General features: G+C 41.6%; 1 protein-coding gene across 2 annotated transcripts in view; it reads right to left on the reverse strand.

The window, feature by feature from the left end:
* The window catches only part of pacsin3 (protein kinase C and casein kinase substrate in neurons 3), a 39,014-nt gene extending 13,907 nt beyond the window's left edge, over nucleotides 1-25,107 (reverse strand). The window contains exons 1-8 of one of the 2 annotated variants that reach the window (XM_084541773.1): nucleotides 24,746-25,107; nucleotides 19,336-19,401; nucleotides 10,677-10,777; nucleotides 8,275-8,431; nucleotides 7,650-7,885; nucleotides 5,785-5,940; nucleotides 2,939-3,114; nucleotides 269-389 (exon numbers count right to left, since the gene is read on the reverse strand). In XM_084541773.1, coding sequence (XP_084397899.1) covers nucleotides 269-389; nucleotides 2,939-3,114; nucleotides 5,785-5,940; nucleotides 7,650-7,885; nucleotides 8,275-8,431; nucleotides 10,677-10,730 — 900 coding nt within the window. In that variant the 5' untranslated portion in view covers nucleotides 10,731-10,777; nucleotides 19,336-19,401; nucleotides 24,746-25,107. The remainder of the gene's footprint in view (nucleotides 1-268; nucleotides 390-2,938; nucleotides 3,115-5,784; nucleotides 5,941-7,649; nucleotides 7,886-8,274; nucleotides 8,432-10,676; nucleotides 10,778-19,335; nucleotides 19,402-24,745) is intronic. The other variant, XM_084541772.1, reaches the window with a different exon arrangement.
* Between the last annotated feature and the right edge of the window lie 1,482 nt (nucleotides 25,108-26,589).

Below are 26,589 nucleotides of genomic sequence, written 5' to 3' on the forward strand. Positions count from 1 at the left end.
GAAAGTGAAGAAGACGAGAGGAAGACAAGAGGAAAACAAGAATAAGTGAAGATGTGAAGAAGACGTGACTAGTTCCTCTTCAGAGTTTCTTTAAAGTTTATTTTGTTCAACATTTGGAAAACAGCGTCTTGTTTAATAAAACCAGAGGTCGTTAGTTAATGGACAACAGGACTAGTTTATTATTATTTTAAGTGAGTACAAGAACAGTGGCCAGGACGGATGTGTTTGTGTGGTGTATGTATGTTATGTATGTGTGAGGTTTCCACACCTCAAACTGAGGCCAGTTCATGCTCATTCCCGGTCCGTGGGTGTTCCTCCACCATCGGAGATCTTCGGCGTCGTTGGCCGCTCGGATCGTCTGACCCAGGTCCCGGTACAGGTCTTTGAAGCTGGAGAATAAATCGGAACACAAAGAAAATTATTACCATTGTATCTGAAAAATACAAGAGCGTTACCTAGGCAACGGAACATGAAGGAACCACTTATGTGTTAATGAAGCTTTATGAAATATTATGAGTCAATAAAGTCCTAGATGACAAGATAATCTGAGGAAGACGTGAGGTAGACAAAATAAGTGAGGATGTGAAGACATGAAGACATAAAGAAGATATGAGGAAGACGTGCAGAAGACGTAAAGAAGACATGCGGAAGATGTGAAGAAAACATGAAGACGCGAAGAAGACGTGAAGAATAGCTGAATCTTTATTTAAAATAAAACGTCGTCATGGTGCTCTGAACACAGCAGTTCTTTACTTGCAGCAGCTTCCTGGTTTCATTTGTTTATTCTGGGAGCTGAGCCTTAAAAACCCGGAGGCTTCGGTTTAAAACTTCAAGATAAGACTTTTGTATTTCCTACTCGACTTTATCGGTTTGTTTACACTCAGGAATGTCTTAAAGCACCTTTATTTAACTATGGTGATACTGAACAAACAGTGTGTAAAAGTTAAACAGTTAAATATGAAGCTCACGTCTAAAAACCTGGAACCTGTATATGAGATTAACATCAGCTCATTGGATGAGATAAGGAGATGATCTCTTCACACCATAATTTTATCAGCACTATAATCATCATCAACCTCATCATGATACGGGCTCATGAATAAGCCTACAGTGTATACACAGCTTTTTACAAGAATAAGTGAAGATGTGAAGTGAAGACGACGTGAAGGAGAAATGACGTAAAGAAAAGAAGAAAACGTGATGAAGACGTAAAGAAGAGAAGACGTAAAGAGAACGCGTGAAGAAGAGAAGACGACGTGAAGAAGAGATGAGGCGTTGAAGAAGAGAAGTCAACGTGAAGAAGACGTAAAGAGAAGACGTAAAGAATAGAAGAAGGCGTGAAGAAGAGAAGACAAAGAAAAGAAGAAAAGACGTAAAGAGAGGAGAAGACAACGTTAAGAGTAGACGACGTGGAGAAAAGAAGAAGATGTAAAGAAGACAAGAGAAGAAGGCATGGAGAAGAGAAGACAAAGAAATCATGAGAAGACAAAGAAGAAAAAGAAAAAACATGAAGAAGAAGAAGGTGTGAAGAGAAGACATGAAGATGTAAAGAAGACATAAAGAAAACATGAAGAGAAGAAGACGTGAAAAAGGGAAGACGTAAACAAGAGAAGAAGGTGTGAAGAAGAGAAGAAGATGTAAGGAAGATGTGAGGAGAATACCTGAAGATGTAAAGAAGATGCGAGGAAGTGAAGAAGACAAGAAGAAGATGTGAAGATGAAAAGAAAATGAGGAAGAGAAGAAGTCAAGAAGACGTACGACATAAATAAAGAAGTGAAGATGAGAAAAAGAAGACGTGAAGATGATGAGAATAAGTGAAGACCAGAAGAAGTAGTGAAGAGTTTCTCTTCAGATTCCCTTGAAGGTTTTGTTTTGTTCAACATTTGGGCTTAGGTCTGTCCGTCACCACGGTAACAGCTGCTTGTTTAAATAAAACCAGAGGTCATTAGTTAATGGACAACAAAACAGGAGTTCACTATTATTTGAGCTGCCTCTAGGACATTAGTCAGAAGAAGATTACTAGGACAAAAACGGATCTACTTAAATTGAATATTTGTACATTTGTGTCTTCTTCCAGTGAGACGTTGGTTAGTTTGAACTCCTGGACAGCCTCTCTCTCTCTCTCTCTCTCTCTCTCTCTCTCTCTCTCTCTCTCTCTCTCTCTTTCTGTGGTAATTAACTTGAGGTAAATGACAGACGACTTAAGGCTGAGATTGTTCAGTCTGAGAGTCTGGACCAGGCAGACGGTCTGTCATTAGACGGGCTGGATGAGGAACCACCGACTTTAAAGAGGAGACGAGGGAGGAAAGAAGATGCACAGACAACAGGAAGAAGAGGACAAGATGAAGTGAAAAAGACAGGAAGAAGACAGGAATATGGGAGGACAAGAAAATAAAGTGAAGAGGACAAGAAGAAGGTGGAAAAAAAATGTCAAGTACAAATAAAGAAGAGTTGAAGACAAAAATAAATGAAGGTGTGAAGGAGACAAAGAAGTGGTGAAGAAGACGAGTAGAGGAAGACACGAAGAGCAGATCAGAAGAAGACAAGAAAAGGTGAAGATGTGAAAAAGAAGTAATGGTAGAGAAGACGAACTGAAGGTGTGAAGATGACGAAGAGAAGAAGAAGACATGAAGAAGAAACGAGGACGAGAAGGAAAACAAGAAGATGTGAAGAAGAAAACGTGGAGAATTTTATGGAACATTTGGACATATATATGGGTCCCCGTTACCATGGCAACAGCGGCTCGTTTAAATAGAAGCAGAGGTCATTAGTTAATGGACAACAGGACGAGTTTACTATTAACCCCTGAGTACACACACACACATGGTCCCACATCTGAGCCGGGACAGCTCTGCATGCCTCCGCTCTGAGTCATGAATCCTCTAATCACAGTGTATGAGAGTGTGTGTGTGTGTGCGTGTGTGTGCGTGTGTCGTACCTCTCCTTGGAGGACAGGTCCAGGTGTGTGTGGATCTCCAGCAGGACGTCTTTGAAGAAGCGCAGCCTCTTGCGCTCGGCCTCCTGGGTGAGGTCGAACACCTGCTCCATGTCCTCCATGTAGCGAGGGTTACAGCGGTTCAGCTCCTCCAGGGCCTTCGTGTAGCGCTCCTTCACCTGACGCACACAAAACAACACACACACAAAACACACAAAGGAATGATGAAGAGGAGCAAACGTACGTCTGTCTGCTGCGTTTACATGGACACTATGTAAATCATGTAGACTCTTGATGTCCTGGTTTCTCTCTGGTTACATCAGGTGAGGGACAGAAACATGGAGGTAGCAAAATAAGATGAACCAAGATGGAATCTATGTGGACAGAGATGATGGAGACGTGGAGACATCTTGGTTCGTCTTCTTCTTCTACTGAATCTATTCAGGAAGTTAAGGGAAAAAAACCTTCTCTACTCCTTCTCCTTTTACTCCATCATTGTCTTTTCCTCCTCCTTCTACTCCGTCTTCATCTCCTTCGTCTCCCAGCTCCTTTGTCGGCATCTTCTTCTCCTCCTTCTTCTACTCCATCATTGTTTCCTCATCCTTCTTCTTCTACTCTGTTGTCTCCATCTCCTGCACCTCCTTCTTGTCATCATCTCCTCCTGCACCTTCAATGCCGTCTCCTCTTCCTTCAACTCCATCATCATCTTTTCCTCCTCCTACTTCTTCTTCAACTCTGTCTTCGTCATCTTCATCTCCTCCTTCTTCTACACCATCATCGTTTCCTCCTCCTTCTTCTTCCACTCCCGTCTTCATCTCCTCCACCTCCTTCTTTGTCATGTTCTCCTCCTCGTCCTTCAACATTGTCTCCTCATTCTTCTTCTACACAATCATTACCTCCTCATCCTTCTTCTTCTCCTTCTCCTCCTTCGACTGTCTTCGTCTCCTCCTTCTTCTCCTCCTCCTCCGTCATTGTCTTCCCCTCCTCTTCTACACTGTCGTCGTCGTCTTCTTCTCCTCCCCCTCCTACTCCGTCATAGTCTTCTCTTTCTTCTACACGTTGTCTTCTTCTTCTCCTCCATCTTTGTCTCCTCCTTCTTCTTCTACTCCATAATAGTCTTGTTCTCCTAATCCTTCTATTTTGTCATCTTCTTCTTCTATTCCGTCATTGTCTTCTCCTTCTACTTTGTCGTCTCCTCCTCCTCCTCCATCTTCTTCTATTGAATCATTTCTGCATTGTCAATAAAGTTGGGAACAAAACTTCTTCTTCTTCTGTTTTATTTGCAGCAGATTCTACTCTCCACAGCAGCAGAGCCGCTTTGACAATAACGTTTTATACTGCGTCTTCCAGTTTTATCTCTGATCAGAGCGATTTAAGAAATATTGGTCATGTAAACGCAGCAACAGAGAGAAGCAAACGTCATGTAAGCCAGAAAGCAGGGAGCGAGAAAAAAAAATCCAGGTTTACCAGATACTACATATACTTTTCGCTAAATGGATCGAAACGTGAAAATCAAATATCAAACAGCGACATAAAGACGGTTCCTATGAATCACATTAAAGGTTTTAAATGATGCCAAACCGCCCACAGACTGATCTCTGACGTGAGCAGGTTTAACCTTTATGTACCTTATTGGAAGGTGTGGTGGTTTCTACCAACTCAACTTTTCATATCAGAACCTGCTACAGTATACACCAATCAGCCACAACATTATGACCACTGACAGGAGAAGTGAATAACATTTAAACCATCTTGTAACAGTTCAATGTTCTGCTGGAAAACTTCTGGACCTGGCATTCATTCACGTGGATGTTACTTAGACATGTAGCACCCACCTAGACCAGACCAGGCACCCCCACCCCATAGCAATGACACTCCTTGATGGCAGCAGCCATCCCCAGCAGGATGCAGCCTGACACAGACACACACACAAAAACACTTTAGGAACAACTAAAAAAAAACATGAAGAACAGCACAAGGTGTTGACCTGGCCTCCAAATTCACTAGATCCCAAACTGATCAAGTATCTGTGGGACGATCCACAGAGGCCCCTCCCCTCAAAGGCCCCCACTAACAACATTCTGTTACCAGACACCACAGGACACCCTCAGGAGGCCCATGTTCATTCGATGGTGAGTCACAACAGTTTTGGAGGCACAAGGGAGACCTACACAATATTAGAAAGGTAATAATAATGTTATGCCTGATCGGTATAGCTGCTCGATCAAACGGATGCTCCACTTTTGATTTGACTATTTCCTTAAATCCAGTTTTCCTCGCTAAAATTATGAGCAATCACAAAAGTGTTTGCAGTAACGTAGCGTTGAGGACAAGTCTGAACTTTTCTCTGTGAACATGAACCAAACCAAGGTTAAATATGACGTTATAACAATATTTCATGAATTAGTCAGTGAATCCCAGATAAATATAGGTGTGCAACAGCTCCTAAAACAGCTGCAGGGTGTTCAGGCTGGTTGAGACAGGAGAGCGAAGTGTTTTCTTCTCCACACTGTGACAGTGAGTCATGATACCGGATTTCATTTCCTCGTTTAAGTCAACCGCCTGGCATCGCTCTACGTTGAAGACTGATCCTGAATCGCTGTCAGGATTTTTCAGCTCAAGCTTCTCCTCCAAACTCTGCTGTTGGGTTTGTGCAGAGTAGAAGGAGGAGGAGGAGGAGGAGGAGGAGGAGGAGACAAGCCCGGTCATGTTTCCAAGGTAAGAACACACACAGGTATGTTTTTCTGGACTCACCGACACACCCAGGTCTTGGTACAAGTGCAGTTACACATGGGACTCTGTGAGAGAGAGAGTGTGTTTGTCAATGTGTGTGTGTTCAAGCTTCGTACTTTCTCTGACTCCTGGTTGCAGCGCTCCACCCGGGTCGTGTATTTGCGGACTTCCTCCTGCGACTTGGTCGGGTCGGCCTTGGCATGCGTCTCCCTGTTGGCTGCCGTCCACTCCTCCTTCCTGGCCTGGTGGTAGCTCTTCTTACTAATCTCCACCTTGGCACAAAATTCACAATTATATACAGAAACAATACAGCATGAATTCCCCCCCACACACACATTTAAAATGTGTTTCATCACAGCGATCAAGAAAATGGCGCTCAAACTAACTATGCTATTAAAAATGTCCCAGAAACAGTTCATCAACTAGTAAATCAGCAACAGAAGCACTGTTTCTGGAAACCGGTTATTAATTCAGTTCAAATTTCAAGCATACACTAAATATTTGCAGACTGCAGTGAGAAGAACGAACATTTTTTAGCCTGTTTTGACGTTTTATAGACTAACCAATTGATCGAGAGATTCAGTGGTTTAGTACTATAAATCCTAAAAGTGCAGCTCTTATTTCATTTACTTCCTGGTTATGAAACAAAAAAAGTCTCCACCCGGATTTAACTGAGCAAATAGGTAGGAGCCTCCTATTGGATAATTACTGCATGGGTGATTATCTTTCAGCTGGCAGCAAGTTATTTAACCCCAACTGATGCAATGAGTAGCTTCTCATTTCTTAAACAACCATGTCTAAAGACACATCCTGTGGTCGTGGAAAAGATGTTAGTCTGTTTGAGTAGGGTCAAATCATTGTCATGCATCAAGCAGAGAAAACATCTAAGGAGATTGTAGAAACTACTAAAACTGGGTTAAGAACTGTCCAACGCATTATTAAAAAAACTGGAAGGATAGTGGAGAACCATCGTGAAAGTGAAAGTAAGAGCATTTCCACACGTACAATGTGAAGGGAACTCAAGGGATTGGGACTGAACAGCTTTGTAGCCTTAAGAAAACCACTAATCAGTGAGGCTAACTGGAAAAAAAGGCTTCAATTTGCTAGGGAGCATAAAGATTGGACTCTGGAGCAATAGAAGAAGGTCATGTGGTCTGATGAGTCCAGATTTACCCTGTTCCACAGTGATGGGGGCATCAGGGTAAGAAGAGAGGCAGATGAAGTGATGCACCCATCATGCCTAGTGTCTACTGTACAAGCCTGTGGGGGCAGTGCTATGATCTGGGGTTGCTGCAGTTGCTCAGGTCTAGGTTCAGCAACATTATGTGTCCAAAGAATGAGGTCAGCTGACTACCTGAATATACTGAATGACCAGGTTATTCCATCAATGGATCATATTCCAAGTTGACAATGTCAGGATTCATGGGGCTCAGATTGTGAAAGAGTGGTTCAGGGAGCATGAGACATCATGTTCACACATGGATTGGCCACCACAGAGTCCAGACCTTAACCCCATTGAGAATCTTTGGGATGTGCTGGAGAAGGCTTTGTGCAGTGGTCAGACTCTCCCATCATCAATACAAGATCTTGGTGAAACATGAATGCAACACTGGATGGAAATAAATCTGGTCACATTGCGGCCACTTCAGTGCATGGCGCTCTGACGCCTATTCATTCCTGCCTTAGGAGGTTTTTAGTTTGGCCTAAACACAGAAACAAACAGCGACATATTGACCTCATTACTCCTCTCACCACATTTTTTTTGTTCTCTTTTATTTTTCAGGAAACTAAACAACCCTGTGGTGAAGTGAAGCCGCTGAGTTTAATTCCCATCTCTCTTTAAAGCTCCGATTCCCTCACACGTCGTCTGTGATTTTTGTTTTCTGTAATTATCAGCAGCTCGTTGTGGCAAGGTCTTAAAAGAAGAACAAGGAGAATTAAAAAGACCTCTTCAGTGCTTGTTCAGTGCAGAGGCGCTCACCTCCTTCAGTTTGCGGACCCAGGGTTTCTGGGCTTTGCGGAAGCCGTCGTCGGCGTCCTTGGTCTCCTTGAAGCCTCCCATCATCTGCTTGTGGAAGGCGTCTTTCTGCCAGCCGCGCACCTTCTCGCTGTCCTCGGCCGCCAGACGCTCCCGGAGCTCCAGGTGCAGCTCGCTGAGGCGGTCGGCCGCCTGCATGAAGGCGTGCCACGCCTTCTCCAGAGTACCGTACTGAGGCCCTGAGGCGCGAGCATGGGACAGAAGGCATATTAGGTAAAGGTATGTAAACACCTGTTCAAACTTGCAACCAAAAATAGATTTTATTTCCATAAATGCAAAATAAAAAGCTTAAATGAAATGAACTTGTCTGCAGATCAACGTGTGTAGAGCTGCAATGATTAATCGATTAAATCCATGCACAGGAAACGAAGCTGCAGCCGTTTGCTTTAATCAGTTTTCACTAAATAAATCTGAAATATTTGATGCTTTGCTTGAAAAAAATAAAGTAAACATAACATAGACAAAACAAGTCATGTAAAGGAGTCATCAAAGACTAATGAGATAAGATAATCCTTTAATTTATCCATCAGTCCGTAATATCTTGAAACGGGACAAGATCTGAGCCGACCTTTCTCCACGACGCCCCTCCACCTCTTGGACCAGTCGCTCAGCTGAAGCGCGTAGCTCTTCTCGATCCTGGCCCTCTCCTGGAAGCAGGTGACGAGCTCGTTGCAGAGCCGGTGGCCGTCATCGATCCGCTTCACCGTCCTCTTGTAGTTCCCCGGCTGCAGAGAAACGGAGTTAGCAACTCGTTTGGTGGACGCAGAGAAGAAGAAGAAGGGAATCAGATGACTGACTGAGCAGAGCTGCAGCTAAAGTTGACAGTCGGTGGAGCCGGCAGTCAGTCATCAGGGACTCATTACTGTCTCCGTCTCTATCTAAACAGACCGACACGCTGCCTCAACAAGAGGAGCCAGGATCCAGGCTGATAACTATGCTCAGGGTTTGGATTTAATAGTTCAGGGATAAAACCTCCCTGCATGTAAGTTATGATGGTAAAACTGTTTAGAGAGGTGTTGGATCTTTCTGGATCTGATCAGCTGTGTGACAATAGACTGACAGTTATTTATCATTTACAATGATGCTCGTCTAAATCACAGAAACACCTCCCTGAACAAATTAAAACAACCAAACGACGCTACGTACTGCAAAATAAAATCTATGTATCTATCTATATATAAATCTATGAAAGGAGCATTTCTTGCAGGATGGTTGGTACAGACAAACCACAGCGATATCAGAAAACCATTGTTTCTCTTTTTTGTACACTAGTTCGCAGCCAATCAGAGAGATTTCTCTCAGCGACTTGTCCGGCAGCAGATTCAACATGATGAATCCGCAAAACAACACAGTCACTGAGATTGCATTAAAGGGGAACTACTGCTTTTTTTACAACCTGGACCTTATTTCTGACATAAAATATGATCGTTTACTCACCCATATAACTTTTGTGTCATTTGTATTCCTTTGGGAGATATTTAGATCCGCGTATATCCATATAGTGGGAGTGACTGGGGCACCGAAACGCAGCCTCTAAATAACGCATTATCTGCCGTGAAACTCGTTCATTTCACCAATATTTTGTTATCATATGCTAATGCTATTCCCCGCTGAGTCTGGAGTTACCTGTTATCATCATCTTTTGACCTGGATGATGTCATCCCTGAGCACCACGCGCACCCGTGATGGTCGGCTTGTTTACCTGTAATTTGCTACTGCTATGGTTCGTCCACAACCTCAGAGTCGGAAAAATATTCAGCCATGTTGCAAAAAACTAGCAGTAGCAAATAACAAAATATTGGTGAAATGAATCAGTTTCGCGGCAGATAATGTGTTATTTAGAGGCTGCGTTTCGGTGCCCCAGTCACTCCCACTATATAGATATACGCAGATCGAAATATCTCCCGAAGGACTACAAATGACACCAATGTTATATGGGTGAGTAAACGATCGTATTTTATGCCAGAAATAAGGTCCAGGTTGTAAAAAAACAGTAGTTCCCCTTTAAATTTAGCTGGGTCTACCTATAAATTGTCAAATGGGGGATGAATAGGATTAAACAGATCCATACCAGATACGGGAGTACATATTTACAGGTATGACTTCATGTGTGCAGCAATCATTGGCCCTGGTCAGACCGTGCATTAACATCCATCCTGGTAAATTCAACCACATATGGTCAGGTTTAAGTACCTGTGTTCACACCTGGCATTAAAATGTGTCTCCAACTATCACTTCAGATTAGGGGTTGTTGACTTTACTGCTGTAACGTGACGCTGTATGCAGGAAGTCGACCAGTCGCCTACGACACGGATGCTTCCAAGAAGACATGTGAGCCCGTCATCACAGCAAACTAGCAGTGGTATAATATAACAAATTTGGACATTTTAACATGAAGGTCGGGGCGGTACAGTGGTCTGGTGGTTAGCACTGATGCCTCACAGCAAGAAGGTTCTGGGTTCTAATCCATCATGGCCGACTGGTTCCTTTCTGTGTGTAGTTTGCATGTTCTCCCTGTGTCTGTGTGGGTTCTCTCCAGGTTCTCCAGCTTCCTCCCACCGTCCAAAGACATGCTGGTTAGGTTCATTGGTAATTCTAAATTGGCCGTAGGTGTGAGTGTGAATGGTTGTCTGTCTCTCTGTATTAGCCCTGAGATAGACTGGAGACCTGTCCAGGGTGTACCCCGCCTCTCGCCCTAATGACAGCTGGGATAGGCTCCAGCAGACCCCCACCCTGACCCTCCAGAGGACAAGCGGTTTCAGAAGATGAATGAATAAATGAATGAATACGGAGGTCTGTGGGGATTGACTTGATTTTTGGAGCCATTAGAGGAATTGCATATTTTGGTATTTCTAGTTCCTGAACATGTTTAAAGTACTTCCTCAAGTTCAAAGACTCATGAGACCCCAGACTATGAGTAAAAAGTATTGCCGCTGTGTTTTGTGGAGAGCGGTGATGATAGTACGTTACCTCCCAGAAGCTGTTCGAGCTCCCCAGGTCGCTGAGGTCTCCATTGGAAGACATGTTGGGGTCAGCCTTGCAGCACGGAATGATGGCGGCTGCAGAAAAGACTGTGAGAGAGAGAAAGAGAGAGGAAACGATTTATTAATTAACTGTCAGTCACTAGATCACCAGATCAGCAGAAACATTTTCAGAGAATCAGCTCCGATAAATACCTCAGAGACTGAAGGAGGGAGAGGACACAACCAGAGAAGGAGCTCAGCACGTTTCAAAGTAATTCACTCAGACACTTCAGGATGATTTTGAATTACTCAAATACTTTATTTGAGTATATGCATTATGCATATTTTACTGCTTTTATTTGACATTACTCAGTGTCCAGTTACCCTTTAGAGTAAGTTAGAAACACAAACTGGAAGGTGTTTAAAAATCAGTGCGCACAAGACACTAAAAAAAAAATATTTAGATTTTAATATCAAACTAAAAGCAGGACAAACTACATCATGCAGCATCATGAGTGACTGCTCCTCAAAATGTTCCAGATATTTTCTTTTAAATAACTTTTGAGCGCGATACCATCTCCAACAACATCCTCCTTGCCTCACATTTGTATCTCCGGCACCTGTTATGTCAGGAATGTACGTTAGGCCTCTTTCATCCCTTAAACGCCTGTGCATGAAAGCCTTCATGCAAAAGTGAAGAAAAAAATTTAAAAACATGGAGCCAGAGCTGCACAGCGGTCACAAACCCCGCATAGGAAGCATGAAGTCCAGCTGAAATCCTTCTCAAAAGAGAAAATGTTGTTTCCAGAGCAGCAGAATAAACACATAATTTAAACTCGGCTCACTCTAACTTGACTTTTTTTTTAAGCTGGGATGAACTCTGCCAACAGTTCACTGTGCCCTGACTTCTCCCTTACTTCCTCTGTGCCGTCGTCCCATTGGACAAAAACGCTGCATCAAGGCCAAACAACTTCCTGTGGCAGACACAACGACGTGGGAGAAAAAAAAAAGAACTGCCACGACGGCTGCACAACCTTATCAAAGTTAAAACTTCATGTGTTTCTCAGTTAGGACTGTGTCTTTAACAAAAAAACAAACAAAAAGGAAACTATAATAAAACATTTCCTGCAGATAATCTGTCACATTAGGTGCTTTTATTGTGAAACACATGGATGAATGTTGGGTTTTAGGTTAATAATTAAGACATGAAGTGGCATCAGATACAAAAAAAGAAGTAAGTTTTCTTTTTTTTATATAAAGATATGATAAAATACACTGAAATTAAACCATTAGAAATCTTCTTATAACTTCCTATTTCAAAATAAAAGAATAGTTATTCAGGTGAAGTAAATAAAAACTTAAATACTATATCTGATATATGTGCAAATAATGTAATGTTTTTTAAAAAATAATGTTTATTTTATAGGTTTTTATGTAAAAATCCATCCAAAAGTGAATAAAAGCGCTGAATATAGGATTACACCCATCAGGCATAACATTATGACCACCTCATAATATTGTGTAGGTCTCCCTTGTGCCTCCAAAACAGTTGCGACTCATCGGAGAATGAACATGGGCCTTCTGAGGGTGTTGTTAGTGGGGGGGGCTTTTGAGGGGAGGGGCCTCTGTGGATCATCCCACAGATACTTGATCAGTTTGGGATCTAGTGAATTTGGAGGCCAGGCGATATATATCGTCTGCGATAATATCGTGATTGTTGTGTTAACGATGTGCAAATTCACATTATCGAAAAAAATATGTCCGAAAAAAACACTCCAAAACACGCATTAAAACTCCACACATTCAGAGGTGCGTGCAGCAGAAGCCCTTGGCTGCAGCAGGGCGTCACGTGATTGCTGTAGTGGGCCTACACGTCATCATCTCTCTCACAGGCATGGTTACCGCATGGCCGCAAGTTCAACACCGGTTAACGAATGTGGTTAGGCTAAACATCTGACAGAAGGAGACAACATGCAGACACCCACAGCCTCGCAATCGAGCGACAGGACAGTGTTGAAATAAAAACCCCTCGTACCACCTCCCATTACAGACATGTTTACCCCTACATGAAAACCAGCGCAGTCAATTCAGCGACCAGAGGAGGAAACAGACGAGCAGCAACAGCTAGCGATGGGAACCGCAGTACGGCAGCTCGGCAGGGACAATCAAAACGACTGATGGGCACGTAAACCGCACATCATTATCTACTGTGTAAAGACTAACGCTTGTCTTCAGTGCTATATGTATTAAAGTGACAAAAAAAATAATATAATCAAGTATCATATTTGAACACTTTCCAAGTTTAAGTTACTTTAGCATCACCGTATGCGTTTTTGTTGCGCAGGATTTTAGCCGTTGAACAGCACGCACAACGTCACCAAACGTGACCGGAAGTGTCCAGAGACAGTCAGCTGATAAAGCAATAGCAGCGTCTTCGGTTGCGGCGGTCAAAGGTTTGTCAATTAAGTTGCCCGTTCCTTCATTTTTACGATTTCATTTTAGGCACACATCTTTTATATTCTGCCCATTATTATTATCAGTGATTAAGTAACTCAGACTTTTAAAAACACATTTTTAATGGATATCGTCTAATTATCGTTATCGTTAAAATCGCCAAAAATATCGAGATATTATTTTTTGTCCATATCGCCCACCCCTAGTCAACACCTTGTGCTGTTCTTCATGTTTTTGTTTTTAGTTGTTCCTAAAGTGTTTTTGTGTGTGTGTCTGTGTCAGGCTGCATCCTGCTGGGGATGGCTGCTGCCATCAAGGAGTGTCATTGCTATGGGGTGGGGGTGCCTGGTCTGGTCTAGGTGGGTGCTACATGTCTAAGTAACATCCACACCAATGAATGCCATGTCCAGAAGTTTCCCAGCAGAACACTGAATTGTCACAAGATGGTTTAAATGTTATTTACTACTCGTGTAGTAAAATGTTGTGGCTGATCGGTGTATATATCAATTTTAACACAAAATAATTAATTAATCTTTCATTTGAAATCTCTGTAAACATCTAAACGTTGTGCTGTGTGACTACAACCTGGCTTCTTCCAGAGGTTTTATGTTCAACTTGACGACACTGTGAGAAGTTCCTGGTTATTGTTCCTCCTCTCTGACTGTGAATTACTCAGCGCTGGGAGCAGACTGGTGCTAAATCAGCTGCAGAGCAGGACAGTAGCCTTGGTGAAGATCTGCAGGGAACAACGCGGGAGTGGAAATAAACTCAACACAGCAGCGGCGGCGGCGGAGGAGGAGGAGGATTAGCTGTAGGTGTGTCTGGGTGTGTTGTTGTGTCTGAGGAGATGAGTGACGATCGAGATTAGACGAATGCCAACGTTCAGCGCCCCGGCAACATCGCACTTCTCTAAAAAAAACTAATCCACGTCAGACAGCTGAGCTCTAATTTCTGTGCAGCACAGGTGGAGGAACAGGAGGGCGGTCGAGCATGTGTGTGTGTGTCACAGGTGAGTGGTAAGTATGCTAACGGCAGCAGAGGCATCTGGCACCGGCATGCTGGAACACGAGAGAGTATGAGAAAAAAAACTGACTTAGACTCGTGGTTAAACGTCTGCTAAAAGCCTGAAGCAGAAATATTTGTCGATCTGTGCCGCAGGCAACACTGATTAAAAAAGCGCTAAGAGAATTATAGTTTGCATTAAAACAAAAACTTCCGTAGATCACAATTTGAATACAAAAGCACAGGAAAATCCAGTAAATCAATCTTAAGCATCTTAAAGATAGCTATTTTTCCAAAGTTTATCTCAGCCTGGACAGAACCTCAACCAATAAATTGCATCTCATGGATTTGCTTCTCAGTTTATGGGGATATAATGTGTTCACACGCCCCCAAAACCTCAATCCCTGTAGACATGTTTGGAGAAAGTAGTTCTGTTGCAACTAATCTGCAGGAAATATAACAGAAGAAGAAGAAGCTTCTCCAAAAGGCCCAGATCCACTTAAGACCGCTGTCAAAACACGATCAAACTTCTTCCAGTTACATATGGTTGGTTCCTCTGGGCTCTAAAATGAAGGCGGGTAACTTGATCTTGTTTTAAATCCTCTAAAGTCTGAATGGATTTAACCTGAGAGATTATAATCCGTATATCCGACTGAAAACTTTCTGCTGACGTTGAGTTACAGCATCAAAGATAAATCTAGCGTGGTGCTCGTCGCTGCTGAGACAAACCCTCTTCTCTAGCCACGTACTTCAAGAAACACTCTTATCACCAGAGGTAGAAAGTTTGTTTTGATTTTGTTCAGTAAGTATTCTTCAGTAAACAAGGAAGTAGATGTATCTTTCGTCTTCTATATATATGGAAGACAGAGGTTATGCGTGTGAGTATCTGGGTGTGGCTCCTGCTGAAGGTGTGCAGGAGACGATTATGAAAGTCAACAGAGACGCTGGTGTAACACGTTTCCTCTTTACAAACGACAAGAAAAACACTGTTCATCTGTTGATATGACTGAGTAGAAGAAGATAGAAGAAGAAGAAGACTGAGTAGAAGAAGTACAAGAAGAAGATTGAGTAAAAGAAGAAGAAGAAGGGGTAGAAGAAGTCAGAGAAGAAGAAGATGATGAAGAAGACTGAGTAGAAGAAGAAAAAGAGGAAGAAGACGACGAAGGAGAAGAAGACGAGGTAAAAGAACACAGAGTGGAAGAAGACAGAGAAGAAGATGAAGACTGAGTAGAAGAAGCTGAAGAAGAAAACAGAGTAGAAGAAAAAAGAAGACTGAGTGGAAGAAGTAGAAGAAGAAGATGGAGTAGAAGAACAACAACAACAAGACATTTCCTTTCTACAAATGTCTGAGAATCACAAACAACAAGAGGCAGAAGATAGAAGTAGATAGAAGAAGACTGAGTACAAGTAAAAGAAGAAGAAGAAGGGATAAAGGAAGGCCGAGAAGAAGATGATGATGAAGACTGAGTAGAAGAAGAAAAACATGGTAGAAGAAGAGGGAGTAGAAGAAGAAGCAGAAGACCGAGTAGAAGAAGCGGAAGAAGGCAAAGTAGAAGAAGATTATGAAGATGGAGTAGAAGAATAAGGAGAATAAGAAAATGGAGGAGAAAAAGAAGAAGACAGGGTAAAAGAAGACAGAGTGGAAGAAGACATAGAAGAAGAAGAAGACCGAGTATAAGAAGAAGAAATGGAAGAAGAAAAAGAAGTAGATGAGGAAGAAGACTGAGCAGAAAAATTGGAAAAGGACAGGTTTTCCGTCTTAATTCTGACTGGGAAAGGTCAAAACCACCATAAATCCAAGAAGAGGCAACAACCTCCATTATTCTTCTGTAAACCAGGATGTAGACATATCTTATGGAAGACAGAGGTTATGTGTGGAGTGTGTGTGAGTATCTGGGTGTGGCTGAAAACAATGATGTCTTTAGCTTTTACCGTTACTCCTGCTGAAGGTGTGCAGGAGGCGATTATGAAAGTCAACAGAGACGCTGGTGTAACACGTTTCCTCTTTACAAACGACAAGAAAAACACTGTTGACCCTCCCCGGTCTTGAGCTTGGGTTCAGTCTCAGTTTAATCACATACTCCATTCAAGGACAGAGACGTCTTTCCAGGTAGAGACAGAGGCTCAATGAGACAATCTAAAGGCTGTGACACAACAAACCCACATCAAAACACCACTTATCAACCAAGGCCGACTCTGACGTCTCCTGTGTCTGGACCAAAGATCTGCACTCTAACACACATCTAGTCTCTTCTTCTTCTAACATTAGTTCATTTGTGTTTTTTTATTTTGGATTGACTACAGGAGATGTAACAGGCAAACTTTAAACATGCTGCACGCAGATATAATTATTTTAAAACAGATCCTGGCTGCTTCCAGTTCTTACGCTAAGCTAAGCTAACCGGCTGCTGGTGGTGACAAGGGAGGTGGAGGAAGACAAGCGAAAGGAGGAAGAGGAGAAGAAAGAGGAAAAGAAGAAAAAGGAGAAGGAGAAGAAAGAGGAAGGGATGGGTGGATGATGAGGAAGAGAAGTGACAGTTCGAAGAGGAGGAGAAATTGAAGAAGAGGAAGAAGACAGAGTAAAAGAGGGAGAAGAAGTAGTAGAAGAAGACGGAGTAAAAAAGAAGTAGAAGAAGATGGAGGAGAAGAAGCGGACAGGGGGAAAAGAAAACAGAGTGCAAGAAGAGTAGAAGAAGAAGGGGAAGATGGACTAAAAGGAGAAGACGGCGTAAAAGAAGACAGATTTGTAGAAGAAGAAGAAGATGGAGAAGAGGAAGAAGGTGGAGGAGAAGCAGAATAGAAGAAGAAGATGAAGACAGAGTAGGAGAAGAAAAAGAAGAAGACGTAGAAGAAGCAGACCGAGTAAAAGAGGAAGAAGTAGAAGATGATGGAGTAGAAGAAGAGAAAGGGGTAAAAGAAGACAAAGTGGAAGAAGACTGAGCAGAAGAATAAGAAAAGGATGGAGTAGAATATGAAGATGGGGGAGAAGAAGAAGAAGCCGCATCTAATAACAGGCCTGCTGAAGAGAGGGATGATGGGAGGAGAGCGACATGGAGGGACAGAAGGAGATTCTGGTTTACAGAGAAGTGGGTCAGGCCAGTGAGGAGGAGGAGGAGGAGGAGGAGGAGGAGGAGGGAGAGAGCAGCTGAGGGAGGGATGAGAGGCAGGTCCAGACCTCGTAAGCTCCACTGGAAAACTCACGGTCATTAATCTGATTAATGTAAACCAACAGTTTCCCTGCAGCCAGGCACGGCTACATGCTTCAACACATGAGGGAGGCCCACATGAGTCCATAAGCTGGCCTGCATTCCAGCAAAGCTTCAGTTTGAGAAGTTACGGCGCACACGGAGGTTTTCTAAAAACAGCGGCCCGGTGGTTCGACCGTGCTGCAGCAGCCGCCGCCGCCGCCGCCGCCAACAGCTGGATGGGTATCAGAGCCTGAGAAGCAGCTGTGTCGCTACCAAATGAGAGAGTCGCTGTTTAAAGAAAGAAGACGACAAGTATGCTCACAATGATTACAAAAATAAACTGCAGCACGGGATCATGTAGGAGCTTTGGAAACATCAGGAAGATATAAAATAAAAAACTAGTTTGTAAATTAAATTAAATTGTTCTTTGAGGACGGAAAAAAATAAATATTCCAAGACGAAAGAGACGCCATCATCACGCCGACTAAAATTAATCTCTGAAGAACAAGCAAACAACGAAAGATGCAAAACTGATGCATCGTTCCGACCACATAAAAAGCCGGAGGTTTGACATAAAAATTCATCTGCCAACATCTCACTGCCTGCTCACAAACTTTGAGTCAATAAAAAATATCCTTCTGCAGAGTCTGAGTGAATGTTTAAAGGAATGGTTTGACATTTCGTGAAACAGACTTGTCTATTTTCACGCAGAGTCATATGAGAATATTGTATGATGCTATGCTAACAGTTAGCTTAGCAAAAAGCTAACTGCATTCCTTGAAAATTACTCCTCTGTGCCCAACTTAAAAAGTTTGAAGAATGTATTTCATTGTACGTGTTGCTTTGTACGTCTATACCAATCAGCCACAACATTATGACCACTGACAGGGGAAGTAAATAACATTTAAACCATCTTGTGACAGTTCAGTGTTCTGCTGGGAAACTTTTGGACCTGGCATTCATTGGTGTGGATGTTACTTAGACATGTAGCACCCACCTAGAACAGACCAGGCACCCCCACCCCATAGCAATGACACTCCTTGATGGCAGCAGCCATCCCCACAAAAACACTTTAGGAACAACTCAAAAAAACATGAAGAACAGCACAAGGTGTTGACCTGGCCTCCAAATTCACTAGATCCCAAACTGATCAAGTATCTGTGGGATGATCCACAGAGGCCCCTCTCCCTCAAAGGCCCCCCAACCAACTACATTTTGTTGCCAGACACCACAGGACACCCTCAGAAGGCCCATGTCCATTCTCTGATGAGTCACCACAAGGGAGACGTACACAATATTAGGAAGGTGGTCGTAATGTTATGCCTGATGGGTATATGTGTTTACATGGTGCAAAAAAAACGATCACTAGAGGACTTCTTTGACTTTACATGAGACATTCTTATATTCTGATTATTTCTAACCTGGAAGCCAGATAAAACTTTCCCAACTACAAGTTTTTTGTGGTGAAACGTTGGTCTGGAGTCGCTCCATTAGGAACCGATTATGCCGACCCTATCAAATTGTTTTGGTGGGGGGGGGGGGGGCACGCCCCATTAACAAAATCCAAACGTTCATACTCATCCTCATAAGTGAGTCCCCTAACTTTTAGAAGAACACTAGTGCCCATGTAAACTTAGCCAGTGTTTTGGAGCTGTGATTATTTCAGTAAAGTGAGACATCGTCAGCATCGGCCATCAGAAAAGAACAGATTGACTTTGCTCACTGTGACGCTGAAGAGGCTGGACTTTATTCACTCAGATAATATCCTCCAGCAGAATCGGTTTAAACGTGAGGCAAGGCGTACTTGAAGGAGGATTATTTTACTCTGATGCTTTCAGACTTAGGAGATATCATGAGGCTTTTGGCATCAACAAACAGAGCAAATCGAGATCCTGAGAGGATTATATGTAGCAGCTAAACTGGGAGTCACTGCAAACCGCAGAAAAACACAGAAAGCAACTCCAAGAATCACAAACACCGAGCACAGGGCTGAAACTGTAGCAGAGCGTCAGCAGGACTTACCTTAACAGAGACGAAAACAGACACGGACAGATGTCCCAACAGAAGACAGCCTTTGTCTCCACCGGCCTGAGAGACGAGGAGACAGAGGGAGGGTAGGACGCAGAGGCAGAGAGAAAACACAGAGAGCTTTGTTAGACAGCGGAGCGGCAAGCGGTTAGATCAGATCCCCCTGCAGAGCTGGACGGGCCGTTATAAGGCCGGCGGACGGAGGGTGGCACATTCTGGGAGTCCCGGTGAAATGCCTCAGGTCGAGAACGGCAGGGGAAGGTTAATTAAAAGGACCAGCCGAACTCTATTAGAGGAGGAGGAGGTCAGAGCTGTTAGTTAACCCTCTGAAATAAACTGACTGAGCTCTGAGCTACAAGAGGAAGAAGTGTCAGCGTTTTAAAACATGAATTTACTTCCAATTTAAAAAGTCTAAAGGTTTTCAGTCACTCAGGTCCTGGTTTATCCAAAAAAAAAAATAAAAAACCTGAAATAGCCCTGTTTTCAAATGTTCAATAACTTGTTCCTGCTGGTTTTTGTTTTCACTAAACCTTCAATAAAACCTTTAAAATATAAGATGAAAGGTAAAATACTATGAAATACATTTAATTTCTTTTCTCTCTTCTGAATAACTGACACAATGACGAGAGTTTGACGAGCCAGAGTGACGCGCCCTCTTTACTCAAAAGACAAACAATGAAGTGGTTAGTGATGAACACATGTGAGCTGCTTCGTGACATGAGGGTTGGATGTTAGTGAGAAGACAGATGAAGCGAAACCAAAAGAAGGAGTGTTGAATGAACACGGCCCTAGCAGACACGTTAGAAGACATACGAGCCGTTCCCGAACTTCAAAGGATCATTTTATTTCAGCCTTTAATTCGTCTAATGTGGCTCTAGATGTCACATAACATTCCTGAAGAGGAGTTTTGGGTCTCAGTGTGGTGTCTAAGGTCATTGCCATCTTGGCAGTGTTATAATCTTTCTGTCCATCACCACATAAAGTCACCAAAAATGATTTGAGAGGTCTAGCAGATTAGACTTTTTTTTTTTTTTTTTTTTAAATCAGTTCCCAAGAGAGACTAAAGACTCCAATTTTCCATTTAAGGTATGGTGGGACATAGATGCCGTAACTTACGTACGTACGTAAGTTACGGCATCTATGTCCCACTGTAGATAATAGAAGCTGTAACTTACGTACCCAACTTACGTACCTAACTTGTACGCACGTAAGTTATGGCATCTATGTCCTGCAGTAGATGATAGCTGCTGTACGTAACTTAATTACGAACGTAACTTATGTACTTAACTTAGATACTTACGTAAGTTACGGCATCTATGTCCCACTGTAGATAATAGATGCCATAATGTACGTACCTAACTTGTACATATGTAAGTTGCGGCATCAATGTCCCACACTAGATGGTAGCTGCTGTACGTAACTTACGTACCTAACTTACATAAGTTACAGCATCTATGTCCCGCTGTCGATAATAGATGCTGTAACTTACGTACCTAGCTTACGTACCTAACTTACGTATCTAAGTTACGTATGTAAGTTACGGCATCTATGTCCCGCTGTAGATAATAGATGCTGTAACTTACGTACCTACCTTACGTACCTAACTTACGTACGGAAATTATGGCATCTATGTCCTGCAGTAGATGGTAGCTACTGTACGTAACTTACTTACGAACGTAACTTATGTACTTAACGTAGATACTTACGTAAGTTATGGCATCTATGTCCCGCTGTAGATAACAGGTGCTGTAACTTACGTACCTAGCTTACGTACTTAGGTAAGTTAGGTACATATCCTACACTGGGGCACTCATCAGTCTGGCTCGCTCTGTAAAAATGGCACCCAAACACCAGTCAGCGCTGTGTCTTTTTTGACAGTCGAGTTAATCAGAAATAAATATGTTTCTACTTCTTGCTTCACTTTCAACAACTGAAGACAAGTCATACAAATGTTTGTATCTCCAAACCTCCTCAGTTAACCTTTCCTCGATGTGTTTCATCTTTATTGATCCAAAACAATCAATTTGAAAATTGAGGAGGTGGAGAAGCAGCCGGAAATCATCAAGCGAACCAATCACAGCTCTTGTGCTCTGCATCGCGCTACAGCGTTAGGATGTAGGCTGTTGCTGTAGCTAAGGCGTCAAATTGACGCAGAAACCCCCCCTTAAACCGCCAATAAAACTTCAGCTCGCTGTTGGCAAAAGAGCGGTAAGAACGTCAGCATCCTTCAAACATCAACTCTTGACCCTAACGTGCTAATTACCAGTTGTGGCATGTATCAAAATTCACCCCTGTATAGTTGTACTAGGTTGTAAACTTGTTTGTTTCTACATTTTAACATGGAGATCTTCGTGAGTCACTTCCCTTCGAGGTTGCAGCGTTAGCTCCATGCAGGGATACTTGTTGTTTGACCTTCTATCATTAGGAGCTGTTGGCATAGTCATCTGATGTAAAAATGAAATGTCAAAGCTATAAAGCTACTGTTGATGATAGTTGTGGATTCACTTATCTCCACAAGATCAGCAGCTATTCTTCATCCAGAGTTTCTCATCAACCACTAAACACACATATAACTGCTTCTACGGTATCGTATTATTAGAAACAGCCGCAGATCTCAGTCCTGTAGCGTCTGACAGCCGCCTGCAGCCCGAGGCCGTGTGTCTAACTGATAAAACAAAACAACATGTGACGCCTCTGTGACTGAGCCGAGGACAGAAAACTAAACCGGAGCCTCACAGAAGCCAGAGAGTCGGTCAAAGTAGAGAAGAAAAAAAAAAGGGGCAAGTCAGCCTTGTTCCCACAATCACAGCTGTTCCCTCTGCTCATTTCTAACCAGGACCACATCACTGAAGGAGCCATGTTGGGTCGGCACCGCCTCCGACCTCCAGCTGGAGCTCAACACTGGAGCTCGACTGAACCTGAAACATTTGTCTTTAACAAAACTCAAACTTGGCGCTATGTTTTCTGACCAAACACAGCTTCTGACTAAAGGTTTTCTTAAAAATGGAACAGATATCATTAATTAAATGAACTGTTCCCTTAAATGACTAATGGTTTAAGTAATTTTCTTTCATATTATAGTCTCTAAATTTCATATTTTGACATTTTATTGATCAATTGATAAATTAAGAAAACAATCGGCTGTTTTTTTCAACTTTCTTTACTCGATTTTGAGACTTTTAATAACATTTATTACATTTTCTTCTTTTTGATTTAGTTAATGTGTTCAAAAAATTAATTTGCAGGGTTTTTTTTCGAGTAGTAATTTAGGAAAATGTGTCATGTTTCACGTTATTTTAGGTCAGTGTTTGCAGGAAACGTCACCAAATCTGCCTTTCTTTCATATTACAGTTTCTAGATTTTCTCTTAACACGTCTGAAGTAAATCCTCTAACATTTTATTGACCATTTGATTAATCAAGAAAACAATCAGCTGTTCGTTTTCCAGTTTCTTTACTCGATTTTAAAACTTTTAATACGGCCCATTACCTTTATACATTTTAACTTGGTTAATGAATTCAAATAAGGTACTTCTTTAGAGTGGTATTTTAAGAGTATTTTGTACTTTACAGATTTATTAGGTCAACGTTCATCAGAAAACGTCAGTAAAGCCGACTGAACTACTTTTACTTTCCTGCTGCTCTTGATTTTAAACTGAACTGGGTGTGGTGATCCTCAGTTACTTTCTTAAGTTTAACGTTTAAAAAGCATGCAAAGATAAGCATCCAATCAGAGGAGAGCTGACAGGCGTGCGTGGGAGTTATGTGTTGGCATATTTAATGTTTCCATGACATTCCTCCTGCTTGGCAGCGGTTGGAGCCTAAAGCAGGGAGAGGTTTGTGCCTTTTGTATTCTAATGAAAACAAGCAAACTAATCTCACTCCCTTTCAAGTAATTAAAGATCAATCATTTCTTATCACCTTTATGAAGAAAAGTGACAAATTGCATGTCAATATTGCAGAAGCGATTCACTTCAAACCATAATTCAACAACAGGTGACTTTATGCTGCAACTCTGAGGAGCTTTTTAGCCTCTTTTAGCTCATGGTTTCTACTCCATATATTAAAAACTGTGCACCAGATGAATTATCTTCATTTGCCGAGACCCAAATTTCCAGCGGTTCAACGTAAAGTGAAACAACGATAGTGTTTCTTAGAGTTGTGACAATAATAAGAAACCGGTTTGACAGTAGCTCTTTCAGTTTCCTTCCGTGTTTGTTCTGACGAGTCGACTGCTGATGTTCCTGTTAAAATTTGCTCCACATCTGGATGAAAGGCCTCTGCAGGTTTATGTTTCTTCAGCCTGATCAATCGTTCTAATCAGAGATAAATTGATGCTGAATAAAATGATCTGGTCAGATATATATATATGTGTTTACATCACTATCTATCACTTTAGAACTTTATTGACAAAGTGGTTCTGCTGCTGTGGAGCATTGAATATGCTGGAAATAAAACAGTAGAAGAAGATGAAGAAGTTCTATTTTCCTCCCAACTTTCTCTCCAAGCCTGAATTGATTCAGTCGAAGAAGATGGAGGAGAAAGATGCAGAAGAAGAAGATGATGGAGTAGAAGGAGGAGGAGAAGATGGTGGAAGTGAAGAAGATAGAGGAAGTGGTGGAGGTGAAGAAGGCGAGCATAAGAATGTCTCTTGAACAACTTTCTCTCCAATGCCGCTGAATTAAATCAATAGAAGAAGATGACAGAAAAGAATGACGATGTGGAGGAGGAGATGAAGATTGAGGAGGAGAAAATGAAGTAGAAGAGAAGAAGTAATTCCCCCCAACATTATTTTTAGTCCTGAACGTCTAGAGTAGAAGAAGATGAACCAAGATGTCTCTACGTCTCCAACGTCTCTGTCCACATGGATTCCATCTTGGTTCATCTTGTTTTTCTACCTCCATGTTTCTGTCCCTCCTGGAAACTCCTCACCTGATATTTACCCCACGTGGAGCAGGCACTCTCAGAGAGAATGGATTTATTCCAGTAACCAGAGAGAAACCAGCAACATCAAGAGTCTACATGTGAAGGTTTACACCACCAGCTCTACATCTGATTGACGGAAAACTGATTATTAACGAACTTAACTCAGACTTGTAAACATCTAACTGATCAATAATGTCCTAGTCTGGTGAATAAGTGAAGGAAGGAGTTAATTCAATTGGTCAAAGTCGGTTTGGGAGTTTTTCTGCCCCCTGTTGGTCAAAAATCACTTGTCACAGCTTTAAAGTGTTTTAGTCTTATAATAATATCCAGTTTTGGAGTAGTTTAATAATAGTACAAGCCCTTAAGATTACATTTATATACTCTATAGAAAAAATATTGTTCACTAACTAACAGAAGAATTACGTGACATTTTAGCAGTCCTCGGGGTGTCAACATGTGCGGCCAGGTGAGCTCTCTTACCTGTTCGGCTCCGACCAGGAGGAACAAACCGAACTGCTCCGGCAGCAGCTGCACCAGAAAATAAAACCAAACTCCAATATCTACGCCTCCACAAACTGCGACATGTCGCTTAGTTGTCCCGTCGTCGGCACCCCTCGGCCATTTATACGATGAGAAAGATCCAGACGCTCCAAATAAATGTCGCTTCAGGTTTTTTTTTTAGTTCAGCAGTGTCTTGTTTCTTCTGCTGCCTCCGTTAAAAGTGAAGTTTTACTTCCTGGATGGGAGGAAGAAATAAAGAGCGAAGTGTTTGTTCTTCCTCGGAGGGGAATGAGAAGCTGTTTCTGCTGGTTGGTACCGAGTGTCCTCCCCCTCCGATGCCTCCTGGCGTCTCCGTGTAATCAGATGCTGCTCAACCACAATATCCATTCATCCTATTACAGAGTTTAACCCTTCACTGTCTGCAGCACGGCTTTATGCTGCCTTCACAGGCTGTCGGAGAAACCAATGCTACACCACAGAAGCAACAGATCATCTGAGTTGATAATTTTATTATTTCATGAACGCAAAACTGCCCTGTTAATCCTAATTACAAGGTCTGTGAGATAATTTAACTTCTTGTAAAAATTAAAGTAAATTAAATTACATTTTTCAAATTTAATATTGTTGATATTATGATTAAAATATTTTTAAAACGTGATTTCTTTTTACAATATTCCGAGTTAATACATTTAAATTAATAAATATGTGTATTTTTTAAGTGAAACTATTTATAGTCATTTATATTTCATATAATTTATGTTTAATTTAACGTAATACAATTACAATACAATGTATTGTACACTTGCAGAAAAAAAAATGGTTTGTAAATTAGAAAACAATCTAACAAAAATGATTAATAATCTTCCCCCTTCTATAAAATTATCAAGAAAATGTTAAAAACATTCAAAACTCACCTCGTACCTGTAATATAAATTGAAACTGTAAACTAAATATTAAACTATTTAATTATATCTTTAAACCAAATGAGGTTAGAAAAAAACATGTGTATTAATAATTCATATTTATTGATTATTATTATTATTATTATTATTATTATTAAAAAGGTGGATATTTAAGTGCAAGTTTATTAATTTCAAAGGATCAATAGTGTAAAAAATAAAATAAAATGACATAATCAGCCTTTTCTTCCAAACCATACATATAATAAAAATAAATTCATTTTACAAGCAGATGTGATCAGTGCTGACAGATTACTAAAATATTACCTCCAGCACACAGACAGGTTACTTTATAATTGTAGGTTAAAATAAATTCTAAAATAAAGAAGCTATGGAGGGAAGAAGTTTGAATTCTCGAGGTGTACCTGAAGGCATCATTAAACCAGAACATGGAAAGAAAAAAACATAATCAGTATGAAACATAACATAAAAACTTATTTTAATTTATTTTTTAACGCAGTGCCCTTACAGTCAAGTTTTTCCTCAAGATAAAAGAAATGTTTTCTTTACAAACAGCGCCATCTTCAGGTGTTATCACAAAAACACATGATTGAAGGGCATCATCTGAAGTGATTCCATTTATAGAAAGAATTATGCTTGAATTAATGCTTCTGGAGCTGATTACACTTTTACACTCTGTTACAGTTACAGCTTCAGTCAAGACACTACAAGACAGCAAGAGGTAATCTGAAATACTAGATTTTATTTTGCAGTCCAGGAGACATTTCAGCAAGAAAGACAGTTAAACAGATGACCGTCAATGCCTCAGGGTCACAAACATCCAGGTTTGAATTCAGACCTCATAAGAAGATGGTTGAAAGGTTCTGGACATCCTCACTGCTCTTCCATTAGCAATGATATGAA

Source organism: Chelon labrosus (assembly GCF_963514085.1).
Source record: "Chelon labrosus genome assembly, chromosome: 3".
Taxonomy (NCBI): domain Eukaryota; kingdom Metazoa; phylum Chordata; class Actinopteri; order Mugiliformes; family Mugilidae; genus Chelon; species Chelon labrosus.